Genomic DNA, 19,008 nt, shown 5'->3' with positions numbered 1-19,008 from the left:
AAGGGGGTGGGTGATGGCTTTCCTGCTTCTCCTCTTCATCTATTCAGAGCAAATTTTGAGTGATGGTACCAGCCCAGCACCTTCACTCTATTCAGTGCTCTTCCTGCTAGGCTAATTGTTCGTGTGTTTGCTGTTAAGCTTTTCTGACTTCTGTTGACCCCCTGCTGACTGCAGAATAAACCAGTCCTCAGTTCAGACACTGTAGTCTGGCCACAGCCTAACACTTCCAAGCACAGTTCTGACTGTTATGCCCCTCTGCCCCACTCTAATCAAGCTTTTCTGTCTTCATGTCCAACAGTGCTTCTATTCAGCTCTTAAATTTCTGCCCCTGTCAGTATGAACCATTTATTCCTCAGAAACCTGTAGAAATATGGACCTCAGCAGTCACTGTGTGTGAGTGCCAATTACACTGGAGTCTTTGTTTCCTTTTGGTCATCCAAATTCAAGGACAGGGAGACCCACGAAGCAGCCTCGTTGAACCTGCTTGTGATCCAAGTAGTAGGAAACCCTAACCAACCAATGCCATGTGTTCAGCTCCCACAGGTAAAGTGCCTAGAGGTCACTACTCATGTCCTCCCAACAGGAAATGCTGCACAGTGAACGTCGGTGACTTTCCTTGGGTCTATCCAAACAGGGCAAACGCCCATCAAACTGGAACAGTTGGCCTCAAGCCTCTCAGGGCAGTTGCTGCTGAATGCCACCATTAGAACACTGAAGTGGTATGTAACTGGAGGCTGAGTGTGGCCTATACTGTGAGAAACATTCTCCGGCCACCAACAGGGTGGCACGGGGACACAGTCTATCCACGAGTGCCAGTAGCCTGTGGCAGGAGCTGAGGAGCCAAGCAGGAGGGAACCCGTAGATTCTTCTCCCTGTGGGAAGGCCCTCTTCTCAGGGCAGTGCTGAAACTTCACACCGGCTGAGAACACTATAACCCCAGTCCTCTTTGCCTCACCTAAGGCGAGAATCCATAGTGAATAGAGAGAAAGTCATCAAGGAAGCAGACCAGGAATAACAGGAGAACAGAATCATGGGAAGAGAGAGACCCCTGGAGGAGGAACAAACGTTTGTCGGACTCCCAGGACACAGGCCCACTTAGAGTCTGACCATTTCAGAATCCTCCCCCTCTTCCAGTCTTGCACCACATATGTGCACCAAGTCTCCACTAAAGGAACAGAAAATGGAGAGGGAGGGAACTGCAAGACACAGGCTTTCTCTGTGGAGGAACAGAAAAGGAAATTCTAGGGGCCCTGGAGGAATTTGGCTTGTCGTATTTACAGGTATAGTAAAGACACAATGCTTCTCACTAAAGACAGTCACATGACTTCAGATCTAGTTTTCAACAAAATAACAAGTCATACCGGAAGGCAAGAAAAGATGGACTCTAAAGAGACCAGGCACTCTGTTTCCACACTCATGATCTGGATGTTGGCCTCAGGCTATTTTATTTATTTATTTATTTATTTATTTATTTATTTTATTTATTTATTGTTACACGGGCAATTTAAAATAGCTGTAATTCGATGAAAACAGACACAATGGGAAGGTTAAACAATAGACACGACCAGATGAAATGTCACTTGAAAGATGGAAACTTACGGAAGAATTGAGCTGGGTGTGGAATTCCTGCCTGTCATCCCTAGCCATCAAAGCTCACCTGGGCTATATAGTGAGGTTGTCTGAGCCCTCACCCCACTGCCCCCAAAAGAAAGAATTAGAAAGAAATGCTGGAAATTAAAGACATAGTAAGAAAGACAATAAGACAGTATCAAAAACGTATAAAACAGATAGGAAAGTAAGGCCAGAAGAGGACAGGAGAAACACTTGAAATAGCGATGGCCAAGCCTGTCTCCAAATTAACAATAGAAATCCTGAAGGAATCCACAGGCTCCAAAAAATGAAGATACAAATTACAGCAGGTTTGTCTCCATGGGGTAGAATATTTGAAATGCTGGAAGAAAATGAAACACTACCAACCTAGATGTCGGCATCCAGTGAAAGTTTCCTTCAAAGGAAAAAAAAAAAAAAAAGACTCTCTGACAAAACAGGCTCATTGCCGGCAGACTTACTCTGTGGGGGAAACAATTCTTTAGGAGAAGACAGTGCAACAGAAACTCGGATCTACACAGAACAATACAAAAGAGAGTAAAATGATGTCTTTTGTTTTCTTATCCTTGATGCTCCAAAGATGACTTTGGGACTGGTGAGACAGCTCAGCAAGCAAACTTGCCACCAAGCCCGAGGACCTGAGTTTGATCATCAGGATCCGTATAGTGAAGAGAACCGACCCCTGACCCCTACACCCACGCTACAGCGCATACTGCACACACACACACACACTCACACACACACCACGCACACACACACGCTCACACACACACACACGCTCACACACACACACACGCTTTTTCTTATCCTTGATGCTCCAAAGATGACTTTGGGACTGGTGAGACAGCTCAGCAAGCAAACTTGCCACCAAGCCCGAGGACCTGAGTTTGATCATCAGGATCCATATAGTGAAGAGAACGAACCCCTGACCCCTACACCCACGCTACAGCGCATAGTGCACACACACACACACACACACACACCACACGCTCACACCACACACACACACACGCTCACACACACACCACGCACACACACACACCACGCACACACACACACCACGCTCACACACACACACCCCACACACGCACACACACACGCTCACACACACACACACCACGCACACACACACACGCTCACACACACACACCACGCACACACACACATGCACACACACACACACACCATGCACACACACACGCTCACACACACCACGCACACACACGCTCACACACACACACACGCTCACACACACACGCTCACACACACACACACATGCACACACACACGCACAATAAATGTGATAAAACGAAAGAAGACATAATAATGCAGTGTATACAGTGGTCATAGCATATGAATAAATGGTTCACAGGACTGTCAGAAAGATGGAGAATGAATTGGAAACACCCCCATAAAGAGGATGTTATTTAAAGACAGACTTAGATTATTTTTAAACGCACATTTTAAGCTTTGGGACGACCACTAAAAATGTTTGCTTTAAAGGAAATAATTACAAAGGCTATACTGACTCTTGGTGGATCCCACACACTTCCCAGTCCTGCCAGTCACTTTTTACTCTTCCCATCATCTCCCCTGCTGATGGAATCAAAGGACAGCCCAGCATCAGCCCTGCCCTCCTTCCCCACCTGCCTACTATTCCCCTAAAACTCTCTTCCTTCACAGCCCTAAGGAATCCACTGATGGCTCATTCCTTAATATGTGTTTTTAAATTACAAAGGTGGGGAAAGAAAGTCCTTCTGTTTAGTTGTAACCCCCTCGTTTCAATGTGGTGGATGCTGTGACGGCCACACCATCACCCTTCAGCCTGGAGCACTTGTTCCCGAATGGCTGGGAGCAGTGCCAGTAGACGAGTCTTGATCCCTGGACTCCGTCCACTCCGTTCACTCAAGACTTGTTTTCTCGTGATGGCATGCACTCAATGACTATGTGGACAGAGTATCCAGTCCTGCCCTTTGCCCCAGTAAGTGACTAAACTGAGTGACCAAGCTAGATTCTGAGCTCCCTGTGAGATGGACTGAGGCGTCCTTGAGCCTATGTAGGAATGCATCTCCATCTGCCCAACCCTCCTGCTTCCCGTCCCCTCTACAAGTATCACCTTCCCACACCTCCTAGACACAGTCTCCCTGTTGTAGTCTTCTTCCAGAGTCAGGGTACCAGTAAATTGTTTTTTAATCAGAACGTGAATTAATATACAAAATAGACAAAGTAATTCTCATCAAGTGGATTACCAAAGTAAACACATTAATTCTTGCCGAATTACTTAGCCATGTCTGATTAACCCCTACGCTGTGGCTCTCTCCTGTATCTGGACTTGAGTTTGCTGACTACTGATAAAGGCTTTGTTAAGGAGCTGACACTCTGGTAACCTGCTGTTCCTGCCATCCTAAATTTATGGAGGAAACGTCACCGTTTAAGACAGTAACACAGGAGAGCTGGAGAAATGGCTCAGTGCCTAGGAGCACTGGCTGCTCTTGCAGAGGACCTGGGTTTGGTCCCCAGCACCCACATAGCAGCTAGCAACCATCTGTAACTCTAGTTCCAGGGGATCCGACACCATCTTCTGATCTCTATAGGCACTGCACAACCCAAGTACACTTACATACATAAAGTTAAAATAATAAAATATTTTTTAAAAAGACAGTAACAGGATTTTTATACATTTCTTAACGAAATTCCTAATGCAGGCTTACACTGTGTTTTGTTATTGCTTCCTACATTTAAAGGCACAGTAGATACAATGTTACCCATATTGCTGATGAAAATATTTTGCGTATTTTTAAACCTTAGTGGTTGACATTTTGGCCACTGGGTGTCATCACAGATCTAACTTTTAAAACGTAGCGCTTTCATCAGCCGATTGGAACTAACAACTAGAGTCTAATGAGATATGATGACACATTTTCCTTGTTCATGCTTCGTGCAGCAGACATCAGCACCCACTAAAAGCCGTTCTTTACAGAGTGTAGTGCAGCGCTCTTTACTGTCTTCTCAACAAGTCACACAAAAGTCCTGCCTTTGACCAATTCTTGGGGTGAGTCTTGAGTGAGGAAGAGGGTCACCATAGAAAAGCCAAGGCTGGATGAAGACATGTAAACCATGGTCCTCTCTATCAAGCCAAAGCCACGACAAAGGAAGACGTATTTCCCAGCTCGCCAAAGCGTCACCTGGGGACTGAAGACCGTAAGAGTGACTTCCGTCCACCTTCTTACAAGCCACGCCACTCTATAAAATAAGTACTTTTATTTCCGTTTTATAGATGTGGAAATTGAGCAGCAGATGATAATAACTACCAAAGTTTGGGCACTAGGTGGCAGCTCTAGAATATTCCAAAGCCACAGATGGGCAGTCTGGGCAGTGTTTACTTCAAAAATGATCCCTTGGCCACCTGCTGAAAAAGCTCTTAGAACAATCATTCAGTATAATAATTGTGCAAATATACAAGTCAGCCTTACGTCAGAATGACAAAATCAGAACCTAGGGATTAGGTCTGGGAATCTGCGAGTTAGTTAAATTCTACCAGTGACCTCTGCTCACTGAATTGCAAGAGTCCTTTTGCTGGAGGAGTTGAGGAGAACCTCCCCTCTGGGGATCTGAAAGCACAGCAGGGTAGAATCCAAGCTCAGAGACCACTCCATGCCCTTTACAATAGATATCACCAGTTACAGGTCAACCTCAGATACCTACCTCCTCCAGATGCAGGCCTGTTCAGATGTAAGGGTCTCTGTATTTCCCAGTATTCCCAATATTTGGTATAGTTCCTGGCATCGTTCTAAAGGACTCTGTTCCTCTATTACCTGTAAAAATAGCAAGCTTTGGGACATGGTGGTACACACCTATAATCCTAGCACTTGAGAGGAAGAGGCAGAAAGATCAGGACTCTAACTAAGGTCATCCTTGACTTTACAGTGAGTTTGAGATTGGTCTGGGGTACCAACATCCTGTCTCAAAAACAAGCAAGCAAACAAGTCATGATTTCAGCCTCCTGTATGGAAATTCTTTCTCATTAGCAGAAAGTCTGAAGTCTGGATGGATGGGAAGGGGTGAGAGATGAGAGTCCGACAGGATGAGGAAATAGCACCGTGCCTCTACATACACTGTGCCTTCCATCCTGTATTGATTGCACCCCATTTCCTCATTCTTTCTGCCTCTCAAAAGTCTCTCCCCCAGGAAGGCAATTCAGGGCAAAGGCAAGGGGCTGGCTTTCCTAAACATCAGTCTCTCGCCTCACAGAGATAAATATAACCGCTCAAGTTCCCTCTCTTTGAATTCTGTGTCTTGCATTTATAGCAGAAACCTATACGTAGACAAAGTTTTGCAAAGTGAAAGCCTAGGATAGAGGCCAGGAGCTTACTGGAGCCCACAGAATCCTTCCTGTTACACAACAGACATCAACTGAAGCCTGGCTACTTCCCTTCCCAGGTGCCTTCCTGCCACATGTGTCTCTTTGCTCGATTGGCACCTTGGAAGGAGTACTGTGACAGGGCCTGTCACTGGGGTCTCATCATCCTCTGGCCTCAGCTTTCATTGGCATTCTATGGAGGACTGGGGGGGCAGCATTTCCCATGGGTCTTAATCTCAGGGGAAACTTCACTTCAACTCCCTGGCTACAGAAGGCTTAAACCTGAGCTGAAATCAGGATACAGTTGACCCTCACTAGGAACAAAGAAACAACTGATATTAATATTAATATATTGATTTGCATAATTGCCTAATGATTTTGAACCATTTCTGTCTGGAGTGAATACACTGAGTCAGGCTTCAGTTCAGCTATAAGCTGCCTAGCAAGATTTAACTAGCCACACTAATTTATTTTAATTAAAATTTTCCTTGGGCCAATTACTCAGAAATACACCCTCTCTCCCCAAAGCCCGCCTGATCATGAGGAGGAAGGGAATTCCAACGCCTGGCTGGATGTCTCCTCAGCTGTCGTCCACACAGACCAGGGTTGGTGAAGGGCAAGCTAAATACACATGACCATCGAAAGACCAGTTTTCTCGTCTCTATGGGAACAGATCTGATGCTGTCAATTAATAGAAACAAATGAACTGAACAGCCAAGGTTTTCCACATACCTATACATACACATATTTATCATGTTCATAGATTGACTCCGATTTTGGATTCTATTATTAGTTACAGTTGAGGATTTATTTTTCATCCCAGAGACAGTAGTCGTACAGGCAAATCACAACTAAAATTAGTAAGCCCTTGTAACTTGTTGGTGATGACAGAGACTTTAAACCACTCCCGAGTACATTGCAAAAGAACTAAAAAACTCTTCTGGTATTGATAAGCCCAAATCAGTCTTTCTGTAATTTTGAAATTCCATCCTTCATACTTTGGAAAAGGAATAACCCAGATTGTCCTTATCTAAACAGAGCACAGTGCTTGCCTGTAATTAGTTTCCTAATTGGTTATCTGTGAGGCTCGCTGGATTGATAGCGCATCAGGTGATGCATTATGTAGCTTTACAAAATAGCCATCGGAGCCACTTCCACTGCCTCCTGTATGGACAGAGAAAATGCCTCCAGGGTCTACACCTGCCGGTGGATAGCTGGACTCATAATCCTTTTATGAAACTAAAGTAAAAGTCAATGATGTGAAAAGTATTCAAATGCAACATTATTCCCCTTTGACACCCATTTTCAGTTAGCTGGTTTTCATTGGTATTTTATAAACTTGTGAAAAAGATTTCCATTTGATAGTCTTACATACCACAAGAGGACATTGTCAGAAAAAGAAAAGGCTAAAGGGGCTGGGAAATGGCTCAGTCAGTAACATGTCTGCCTGGCAAACGGGACACACAACACCCACATAAAAACCAGGGTGCAGTGGCACGTGCCTATAATTCCAGCACTAGAGAGGCCAAGACAGGTAGATCCCTGGGACTCAGTGTCCAGCCAGTCTTAATTGGTGAGCTGCAGGTTCAGTGAGCACCATTGTCTCAAAAAATAAAGTGGAGAGAAAATACTGATATCTGGCTTCTACATATAAGCACACACACACGTGCATACACAAAATAAAAGGTTAAAGCACATATTATGGGGCAGGAGAGATAGCTCAGCGGGTAAGAGCACTGACCGCTATTTCAGAGGACCCAGGTTCAGTTCCCAGCACCAACCTGGTGGCTAATAACCATCTGTAATTCAGTTCCAGAGGATCCAATGCCCTCTTCCGACCTCTGTGGGCATTGCATGACATGGATGCATTTACATGCATGCAGGCAAAATACTCATACACATAAAATAACTTAAAAATAATTTTAAAACATGTATTATGAGAACACCACAGTCCTTTCCAACAGTTTTTTTTTTTAATCTTTTGAGACAGGGAGGGTCTCCCTGTATCCCCAGCTGACTTGGCACCTACTATATAGACCAGGCTGACTTTGATCTCAAAGGATCGACCTGCCTGTGCCTCCCAAGTGCTTGGACTAAAGGTGTGGACCACAAGCCTGGCCTTTCCAACAATCTTTTGAGGCCAAATCTCACTCTGTTCCAGGCTGGCCTTGAACTTACTCTGTGGGAAGTTCAGCCTAGCCTCAAACTTCTGCCTCATCCTCCTGACTCTCCCAAGTGCTTGGACTAAAGGTGTGGACCACAAGCCTGGCCTTTCCAACAAACTTTTGAGGCCAAATCTCACTCTGTTCCAGGCTGTCCTTGAACTTACTCTGTGGGAAGTTCAGACTAGCCTCAAACTTCTGCCTCATCCTCCTGACTCCTGGGATTGCAAGTGTGCACCACCAAGCCCAACTTACAATCTTGAAATGTATAATTGATCTTTCTTGCTTGCCTAGATGTTTGAGGGAGAGTTATTTCACGGCACTTATTAGATTAATATAGACGTTGTGGACAGTGATGGTGTAGTTTAAATCTCAAAAAGTTAGAAGGATTTTGAGTGGTTTTTCTAAAAGGAAACAAGAAATTATAACTTCTCACCCAATTACATAATGCATGCATGTAACTGAGGTATCACAATGCCCCATTAATACATATAATTTTTCTGTTTTATGTATTCATTAAGAGAAATTTAGTTTAAAAAAAAGAATGTCTTAAGAGACATTGGGAAGCATGTGAACTGTATATTGTGAGTTGTTTAGTTTGGAAGGTGGAGGAAAAGTCAAGAATTGCATGTGGGTCAGCATACATGTTAACAGATCAAAGAAGCAGCACAGACAGACAGACAGACAGATGGGGTGTGTTCACTCACTCTCTAAAACATCCATTGATTTTTCATTCTATTCCATACATACACATGAAGTCATTTCTGTGTCCAACCCCCCCCCCATCAGTTTCTACGAGCTCTCTGTAAGTTAAAATAAAATTGAGAAGAAAAGACTTACACAGTGTGAAAGAGCTTAAACAATGGAAAGGAAGGTACAGTTCCATTTTAAAACTCAACAAATACAGACATGAAAAACTAGGCAAATGCAAAAATGGGATCCATGTGGGTTGCAGTATCAGAACTGAATTTTCTGGAAGACAAAGTATTGAAGCTTGTCCATGAACTCAGTTCACAACCAACATTTCTTGCATATCTCTTACAAGTGCTGGGCTGGGCTGTGCATGGTAAAGACACAAAAATAAAAAGACAGACTCTAGCTAGAAAAGATAGGAGATGGATATCTACCTTCTAGCACAAAGCCCGAATGGCTAGAGTAGGAAGGGGAATTGTAAGGGACACAGAGAGTCAATGGGAGTGTAAAGAGAAGGGGCGCGGAGCCAGGAGAACCCAACAGGCTTCCATGGAACTAGTGGTAAACAGAATGAAAGGAAAAGCAATCAGCACCAACAGATGCTGGGACCAGAGAAAGTGCTAGCTGAGTGAATGACACCTTAGATCAAGGAGCATTCAGATTCAGCAGTTACTCACTGACAGCCAGGGATGGTAGGGCAGTCAAAGAAAGAACAGTGAGCCACAGTGAGAAGCCGAGAGAGTCGTGGAGGGCAGTGTGGGTGAATAAATGCCTGGTAAACTGTTCTATAGTTTGAAGAAGTGAAAAGGCAAAAGGGGTCAGAGTTCAGGGCAAAAGACCCAGGATTTGTGACAAAGGAACCTCCCAGTGGGCTCCGAGCCAAGGGTCATCAGTGGGCAGACTTTCCCCAGAACTGTAGGAACTGATTTATAACCTACCTGGCCAGCTGGAGTGGTGATTATTTCTGTGATGTGAACAATGGTCCAGGAAATGGGCAAAGGACAAGCAGTAAGGTGGGACAGAATGCTCTAGAACCTACTTGTTCATTCTGAAAGCCTGCCCTGACCCCGGAAACAGGAGGACACACAGCAGGTGGTTATAGCTAGGGAGAACAGCATTCTTACAAAACCAGATGCACACTGAGGAGGTGCCTGATTGTACCTGAAATTTACAGAGGGGGAAATAAAAGGTAAGTGAGCCCTAAAAAATATTTCAATTTTTTCTTCCTTAATGCAAAATCCATTGACAGTATATTCTGTCATATTTGTTGTCCCCAAGAAGCAACTCCCAAAGTAACATTTTTTAGACAATCATAGTCACACAAACCTGTAATCCCAGCACTTGGGAAGAGGAATGCTATGAATTTGAGAACAGCCTGAGCTATAAAGCAGACTTCTGACCAGCCTGGGCTATATAGCAGAATTCTGATTGAAAGTAGTATAGCCATTATAGAAATCAATGTGGAGATTCCTCAGAAAAACTAAAAATAGTATTGCTAGGTGTGACCGTGCTTTTAATCCCAGCACTCTGGAGACAGAGGCAGGTAGATCTTTGTGACTTTGAGGCCAGCCTGGACTACATAGTGAGTTCCAGGCCAGCCAGGGCTGTACAATGAGCCCTTGTCTCAAAACAAAGAACTAAAAACAAAATTGCTAGGTGTGGTGGTGCACGCTTTTAATCAATCCCAACACTCAGGAGGCAGAGGCAGGCGGATCTCTGTGTGTTCAAGGCCAGCCTGGTCCTGGTCTACATAGTGAGTTTCAAGCCAGTTGGAGTTACAGGGAGACCCTGTCTCAAAAATACCAAAGAAAGAAAGGAAGGAAGGAAGGAAGGAAGGAAGGAAGGAAAGGAAGGAAGGAAGGAAGGAGGGAAGGAGGGAAGGAGGGAGGGAGGGAGGGGAGGGAGGAAGAAATAGAGAAAGAGAAAAAGAAAGAAAAGAGAACTACCATATAACCAATCTATATCTCTCTCAAGTATATACCTGAGGGTCCCTGAGGCAACACACTGCAAAGACACTTGCACATCCACGCCTGTTGCTGCACCTGCCGAAACAGTTGGGTTGTGGAGTCAGCCTCAGCCATCTGTTCTACTGTGCCTTCAATTGTTGTGACAAAACACTCTGACCAGTACCAACTTGGGGAGGAAAGGGTTTATTTGACTTACATCTCACAGGTCATAGTTCACCACTGAGGGAAGCCAAGGTAGGAACTCAGGGCAGGAACCTGGAGGCAGGAGCTGGAGCGCAGGCCATGGAGGAGCTCCCCTCCAGGGGAGGCTTGCTCCTCTGGCCTCTGCTCAGCCTGCTTTCTTATAAAACCCAGCCCACCTGCCCAGGGGTGGCACCACCCACAGTGGGCTGGGCCCTCCCACATCAATCAACAATCAAGAAAATACCCCACAGATGTGGCCACAGCCCAGCCCAAAGGAACCTAGGTGTGTCACATTGACAAGTAAAGCTATCCAGCACAACATCTATCAACAGATGAATGGATAAAGAAAATGCGGTGTCTATGCATGATAGAGCTGATTCAGTTATAAAGAAGAAAATCGCATTTACAGGAAAATGAATGCAGCTAGAGATCATTATATTGTATGAAATGGTACAGAAGGCTAAATATCATGTTTCCTCTCGTTTGTGGAGTCTAGGTTTTATATAGAGACATACAGTCATTTGCATATCCACATACACTTATAAATACACATATATATGTCATGAAATTAGCAGGTGAAACTAGAGGAAGGGGAGGATTTGAGGGTCAATACAGCCAAAGCAAAAAGCACAAAAACTCTGGTAAACATGTCATAGCACCGACACTAGGTACAAAGAACATACATACTTTGACACCAATAAAAGTTTCATATGAAAAATGAATTGTTTTTTCTAAACTTTCTACCAACCCTTCATATCAAAGCAAACAGCTCAGTTGACTCAATTAGCTGAAAACCTAGCCTTATCCATCTGATCATCCATCTGTTTCTCATACATTAGTAGGTTAGAACGTTCAGTGTTCACGTCCTGTCCTTAAACTGACCATGTCTAGTCCTGTGATGATCATAGCCCAAACCACCATATTCTCTTACCTAACCAATGAAATACCACATATCTTTACCTCCTTCCAGACCCTGTAAGTCCATTCTCCATCTAGTAGTTGGAGTGACTTGTCAAAGTGCCTGTCAGAACATCTCATTCTGGAAGGAAGATCCAGAAAGGAACCTGGTCTCCTTGCCATCCTTGCATACCTGTAACCCCACACCTTATTTGCAGTTGAGGTGCTCTGTCACCTCCGTCACCTCCTGGATCCTTTGACAGGGCAGCTCTACAACCCCTACCACTGCATCGCTGTATTTGGATCTTCTTTACCTGTCGCACCTTGGTACCCGAAGGGTCTTATAAGTTTGCTTCTTTAGAATAATTACATATGGATACCCGCTAGAGTGCAAGCATTTGGAGAGCAGGGATTCTTTCAACTTCATCATGTGTCCCTGGCCATAAACAGTTGCACGTGCAACTCATAAATATTTTTGGGTTGCTGGTCATGAACTGAGAATTAAGGATCTTGATTACACCCACAGAGTATTGACTGTCAGAAAATCCTTATCAAAATTGAGTTGCAGCATGGAGAAGTTTCCTTACAGATCTAAGATAGTGTGACATGGACTATTAGTCTTAGTTAACTTGATGTCATGGTCATTTTAGTGCCATGAGAGATAATCCAGGGACTTGGTGTTTGCAGTGTTACCACAATTGTATCTGGCAGCCTCATCAGACTCTTTTACCTGAGGCTGATGGCCTTGCCGTTCCCTGGTAGTCAAGAGCAGGCGTGGTGTGAGCTCAGTCTTGTGTCTTCTTAGCTCTGGTGTAAAGACCGGATCAAGATCCCACCCGTCCCACCCCCACCCCGCAACTGCTTTTGTCTTTCAATAACTTCATCTACTTGATGAATGGAAGCGTCTTAAGTCAACCATTAGAAATGTTTATTTTGAAGAAAAAAGTTGCACGAAGTCAAAAGAAATGCATTTTATTTGTAACAAATACATGTGTACAGAAGATATATGACGATCAAACTTCTCAATGCGTCATAAATGCAATATAAAGGACTCCAAGAGATTAATCACTAAAAAATTATATTCACAATGCACTGAGGCATAAAATCAACATGTTCAGTTGGACTAAACAAGTCAGTCTATTGCTTTTCCAACCCACCTGAGATGACACAGGTATTTTGGCATAAAATCAACATGTTCAGTTGGACTAAACAAGTCAGTCTATTGCTTTGAGTTCGTAATGGAGCCTTGTACACAGCATACAGTTTTAATTTTCCATTAAGCCTCAAGTTAGGTACTATGACAGACGTAAACACTGACATGATCTGTGTATTGTCATGTGGGTAATAAACAATGCTAAAGTAAGGCCGTTGATTTTTTATTCCAATGCCCTCTAATTAAAACTACAGAATAATAATCATAGGAGAGAATTTTAGAGATTGGATTAGTGTTGGAAGTGATTCTGGGAGAAAGTATATGTACTCAAAGTACTATGGTAGATCATAAGAAAATTGGTAATTTAATTAAGACTGTAAATTTAAAAGAGTAAGACAGTTCTGGAACGTCCACCTGTGGAAGAGTCTTTCCAACCCACCTGAGATGACACAGGTATTCGGTATTTTAGTAAGATTGTTTCTGTCATTACTCTGAAATGGAAGATAGTTCTTCACAGAGACTTGGAAATGTTAAATCAAAAATGCTGGTGTACAGGCCATGATTGTCCAAATGAGAAGAAAATAAAGTTTTCTCAAGTATCTGTTACCTTAGATAGTCCCTCACCTCTGTTTTTCTACACCACTGAAGCTTATAAAGCACCTATAGCTATATGTTCTTTCTGAATAGACACAATCCCTTGGCCTTACTGAATATTCTGGAAATCGAGAAATAATTCAGCTGTTCAAGACTTGTATGCTTCTTTCATTAATAATTCTTTGCTACCACCAAATATGATGCATATATATATATAGTCACTCATACACGGCACTTTTGAAACATTCATGAAATATCTGTTTCTCAACAAAAGAAATATGTGCTTCCTGTATCAGTAAAAATATTTACAAGTTCCCCAGCATCACACTGCAGAAAATGGAAACCGGTTTCGTCTAGATTACAAGTACTCCTGCAAGCATCTTCCCAGTTCACTGTGTTTCATTTTCTCTCCGAATAGTTCATCAAAGACTGTTTTCTGCTTCGGAGTGAAGTAGTTTATCCAGTCACCTACCACTCCTGGAGAGACAGGAAATGTATCAGGCAAGAAGCGACTTAAATGTATAGGATTCACCAAAGAAATCTGTTGGCTTTGAAATCAAACGGGAATGTCTGGTATCTGTCGGTGGTAAGACGATGGTATTATTTTTCACTTGCTTATTTATTCTTTCTAATTACTTCTAGGACAGTTCTATATTAATTCCCACAGCTTAAAGTTATGTATTTAAAGGAAAGAAAGATTTAAAACATAAACATGATAGAGGGGCTGGAGAAGTGGTTAAAGTACGTACTGATTTGCAGAAGACCCCAATTCAGCATCTAACACCTACATTGGTTGGGCAGCTTACATCTACCTGTAACTCCAGCTCCAGGAGAATCCAATGCCTCTGACCTCTGCGGGCACCTGCACTTGTGCACATACCCTAACTCTACCCCCTCCCACTTACACATATAATTTTAAAAGTTAAAATAAATCTAAAAATAATAAAACATTGTAGTTTCTGCTCTAGTAGGCAAAGACACTTCTAGTCTTCATGTAATAGACACACAATGTGAGCATGATATATTTCATGTGTTTATCACCCTGGCTCTCTGCAGAGCAGAACAGTGTTATAAACCCACCACAGACGGGCGGCTTGACTCATTTTCAGAATCCTTTCTCTCTAAAAGTAACAGTGGATAATTAGAAGTGTAAGTACTATGCTTCAATACAAGGTGTTGGTGATAAAATATATGTATAGTCCGCCAGCCTCTCTTGACTGGACAAAATGGCTTTCTCAGGTTTAGCCACAAGGCCAGCCCCTCAGAACTGCCTTTCTCACCTCCACTGTGCCCACTTGCCAAACTCTGACCCTGGATCTCGCCCACCATGGTCTTTTGCCACTTGGGAGATGAAGTTCCATCCCCAGGATCTCCCGGAACTAGAGCCAGTTGTAAGCTATTTTAATCTCTACCTTTGCTCTCTGCTAGCTTTTGTTTCCAATTAGCTTGTAAATCCTCTCAAGTTGTGTGCACTATACTGTAATATTTGTGTGTGATCCAGAGCTAGGGAGCGTCTGACAAGTGCTCAGTAAACACCCGTGACTTGATTGCACTCCGGACAGTGTTGCCTACAGAAACAAGCACCTTCCATCCTAGCCATATGGGATTTTCCCTATTTTCTGCACATTATTGAAAAACACAGAAGAAAGAGTACATGAAATTATCAGAAAAAAGTGATGGGGGGATATGGGAGGAGTTGGAAGGGAGGGAGTGAGCATAGATTTGATCAGAATACCTTATATGCATTGTATGAAATTCTCAATAATTTATTGTTTTTAAAAAAAGAACTGACTAGAAAAAGCCCACAAGCATTATCACATATGAAAAAGGAGTAATTCATTGTTACCAAATATTAAATATTCATATTTACAATTCTTTAAAAAAAAAGAAAAACACAGGTACCATATGAAAACAATATTTTTTTTTTGATACAGGGTATCCTTATGTAGCTCTTGCTGGCATAGAAACCACTATGTAGATCAGGCTAGCCTCTGACTCAAAGAGCTCTAACTGCCTCTGCCTCCTGAGTGTTGGGATTAAAGGCATGCAATACCACCGCCAGTTTGTATGAAATTTAATCTACTGAGACTATGTTAAGATAAACAACATGGATCAGAACTCAGAACACTGTGGCCTATGGACTAAAATGTGTTCACCATTGGTTTTCATAAGTAAAGTTTTGTTGGAACACGGCTATACCCAACACTGTCTTCTCCATGTCTGCTTTTTCATGACAGCAGCACACTCAAGAATATGCTAGAGGCTTGTGTGGCCATCCTAGAGATTTCCAGTGCTGCTGATCTTGGTCCAAAAATTTAAAAAGAAACAAAGAGGGAGTCTTTTGTTTGGGGCTGTTAGGAGAAATGGAAAAGAGACTAATTTCAGAGGGAAGGTCTCAAGGTCAAGAAATGACATCGCTTCTAAAAAACAGCAATTGAGATACAAGGCCAAGTTCATAATGTCTACCTGCCTAGCTCACAGAGGAGCAATATTATTCCTGAAAAATGTGGACCTTGGGTCTCCAGGTTTCTGAACAAGTCGCTCAACTGAACCACTCTAATCTGCCCTCGTCTAACCAGACTTTGGTTTGCTTGACTTGCTTTGTTCCTGATTCATCCTTTGAGTCTCTTGCATGTTGTTAAGAAAAAGAAATAGAATAACACAGTTTTTACAAATGTAGGTTACATTGAGCAGAGAGGATTAAAACTCAAGGAAACACTCTTGGTTCTGCATGGCTATCAGATCTGCTAGCGTGTGTTCTCCCACACAGTTTTCTTTGCAAGTAGCTATATAATTTATATATAAACATGTAAAGTAGAACGCAAGGTCAATAACTAATGGATCAAGAAATGAGTCAAATGAGAATTGGAAAATATCTTGAGGCAAACAAAAACAGTCACAACATTGAAAATAGGACATAACGACCCAAGAGAAAAGTTTATAGTGACCGAAGCCTACATTAACAAAGAAATAAGAGAACTAAATGAACACCTTTCCACCCCAACAAATCAGAAAAAACAAATCCAAAGTTAGAGCAAAGAAAGATGCAATGACGGTTAAAGAGAGCTAGGGGCGGCTCATTCCTGTAATTCCAGCACTGAGGAGGCAAAAACACAGGACTGCTCCAAATTCAAGGTTAGCCTGGTCTACATAGTGAGTTCCAAGCCAGCCTGGGCTACGTCATGAGATACTCTCAAAAAAAAAAAAAGATTAAAGCATGAGAGAATGAAAAAAATAGGAAGAAATCAACAATACTAAGAATTGTTCTTTGAACCTAAAATTGGCAAAGTTTTGGTTAGACCAAAGGTGAAGGAAGGACTGAAATACATGAGACCAATGAATTCAAAGTGCAACGGAGTGCCTCCTGCTCCCACAGCTTTGGAAAGTTACTCAGGTGCTGCTGTGTGAGTTCCTCAAGCCCACCGTCAAGTTCAAGATAAGCCGAGTCACGCGCCTGGCACATAGCAGGTGTTCAGCATTGGAAGGTCCTTCATAGCTTTCGTGACTCCATAGTAAGGCCCTGTATGGACCTGGCTTTGTTTCAGCTTAGCAGACATTTAAATGTTCTAAATTTCATAAGCGATACTATAATGAAGGTTCTAGGCGTGCATCTGTCCACACTGCTGTAACTTCCTTGTAGCTTTTAGTGTGTGAGCCCTTGGATGTGTTGTGTTTTGTTTTCTTGTGACAGAGCCTCTCTACAAAGCTCAGGCTGGCACAGAACTCACTATATATCCCAAGATGAACTCTGACTCCTCCCGCCTCAGCCTCCCAAGTTCTGGGATTACAGGTGTACACTGTCACACCCAGGTTGCCCTGTCCTTTGACTTCGAACACTTTGGATTGTCCTTGCCACCGTATCTCCACGGCTACAATAACCACTTACTAAAATATCAGTCTAATTCTGACTTTAAAATAGAGCCAACCTCAAGCGCAAACTCCCTTCTATAAAATGGGAGGTTTTTTTTTTTTGAATCTGAATAAATGACTCTGGTAATGCATTTGAAATGACTATTCTCATATGATGGATCTCCAACTCCCATCTCCACCCAAGAAAAGGAGTATATTAAATAGATTCCACTGGCCCCACCTACTGTTTAAACCCTCAGACGTGCTTTACCCACAGTGGCTCAAGGTGACACCCTTGAGTGTGTCCCCTGGGAACCAACCTTCTGGGCTTACTCCCAGAACTCAGGAGAGACTTAAATGCACCAGCTTTGATACTGTATTTACAGTGGCGTTGATGGGATTTCAAGTGGACATGCTTGCTAGGGTTACAAACGTGGTAGGTCAGGGAATAATAACTCCATTCCCACCATAGGAGTATTTCACAAGTTTATGGCTAAGACAGGTGTATTGATTATTTCGCTAATTGGCATTTCAAAGGGCGGTAATAAAACACAGCACCACCGGATCAGAACTTCCTCTCTGCCCTGACCACGGTCTCTCAATCTTTTTCCTTCTCCTCTTTGCGTGTTTTACCTTTACCATCGTCCCCTCCAGTCGGTCTGCCCCGTATCTCCTCTTCTGAGCCCCTCCTAATCGTTCCCTCTCTCAAGGCACCACACAGTCTCACGCCGAGGCTCTTACCTTTTCCATTCCCTGCCTTGTCAATCGTTTCACTGAACTTCACCTAGCACCACCGGATCAGAACTTCCTCTCTGCCCTGACCACGGTCTCTCAATCTCTTTCCTTCTCCTCTTTGCGTGTTTTACCTTTACCATCGTCCCCTCCAGTCCGTCTGCCCCGTATCTCCTCTTCTGAGCCCCTCCTAATCGTTCCCTCTCTCAAGGCACCACACAGTCTTACGCCGAGGCTCTTACCTTTTCCATTCCCTGCCTTGCCAATCGTTTCACTGAACTTCACCGTCACGACTGTGGAAATTGCTCTCATCTGAGTTCACAAATGACTGACAGATGGCAGTGCATGACCCTGGCTTTCCTCCTAATTCTGGCCCACGCCTTTCCCTGGCTTCCCTTGGGCTGTCTCATTCTCCTGGGTTTGAGGGTCCCCAAAGAGCCATCCTCTGTCACTGCTACACCAGTTCTTGACTCTGATCCTGATGACTCGACCTCAGTTGATAAGTGCCGATGGCTCCCGGAATGACTTCTCAGTTAAGTTCTATCCAAGCAGGATTCCTGTCACTGACCCAATGGTGACTCCCAATATTTCTTATCTAAACGATTTATCAGCATCTTAATTGGTATTTCTGCCTCACTTTCATTCTCCCTAACCAGTTTTTCTACCTGCCTATAACCACCTCATAGCACACAGGTCTGCTTATGTCAGGTCCCTTCTTAAACCAGGAAAAGAAAAATGAGGAAGGGGAGGGACAGGAGAGGAGGGGGGAGGGGAGGGCAGGGAGGGGAAGGGAAGGGAGGGGAGGAGAGG

The 19,008-nt window shown here is 43.4% G+C and overlaps 1 protein-coding gene across 1 annotated transcript in view; it reads right to left on the bottom strand.

The window, feature by feature from the left end:
* Positions 1-13,974: 13,974 nt before the first annotated feature.
* Positions 13,975-19,008, bottom strand: part of LOC103736728 (sulfotransferase 6B1-like) — a 22,066-nt gene continuing 17,032 nt past the window's right edge. The window contains exon 6 of the mRNA XM_008836258.1: positions 13,975-14,094. Coding sequence (XP_008834480.1) covers positions 13,976-14,094 — 119 coding nt within the window. The 3' untranslated portion in view covers position 13,975. The remainder of the gene's footprint in view (positions 14,095-19,008) is intronic.

Source organism: Nannospalax galili, unplaced genomic scaffold (genome assembly GCF_000622305.1).
Source record: "Nannospalax galili isolate Female #2095 unplaced genomic scaffold, S.galili_v1.0 scaffold917, whole genome shotgun sequence".
Classification (NCBI taxonomy): Eukaryota; Metazoa; Chordata; class Mammalia; order Rodentia; family Spalacidae; genus Nannospalax; species Nannospalax galili.
This window is presented reverse-complemented; position numbering and strand designations above follow the sequence as displayed.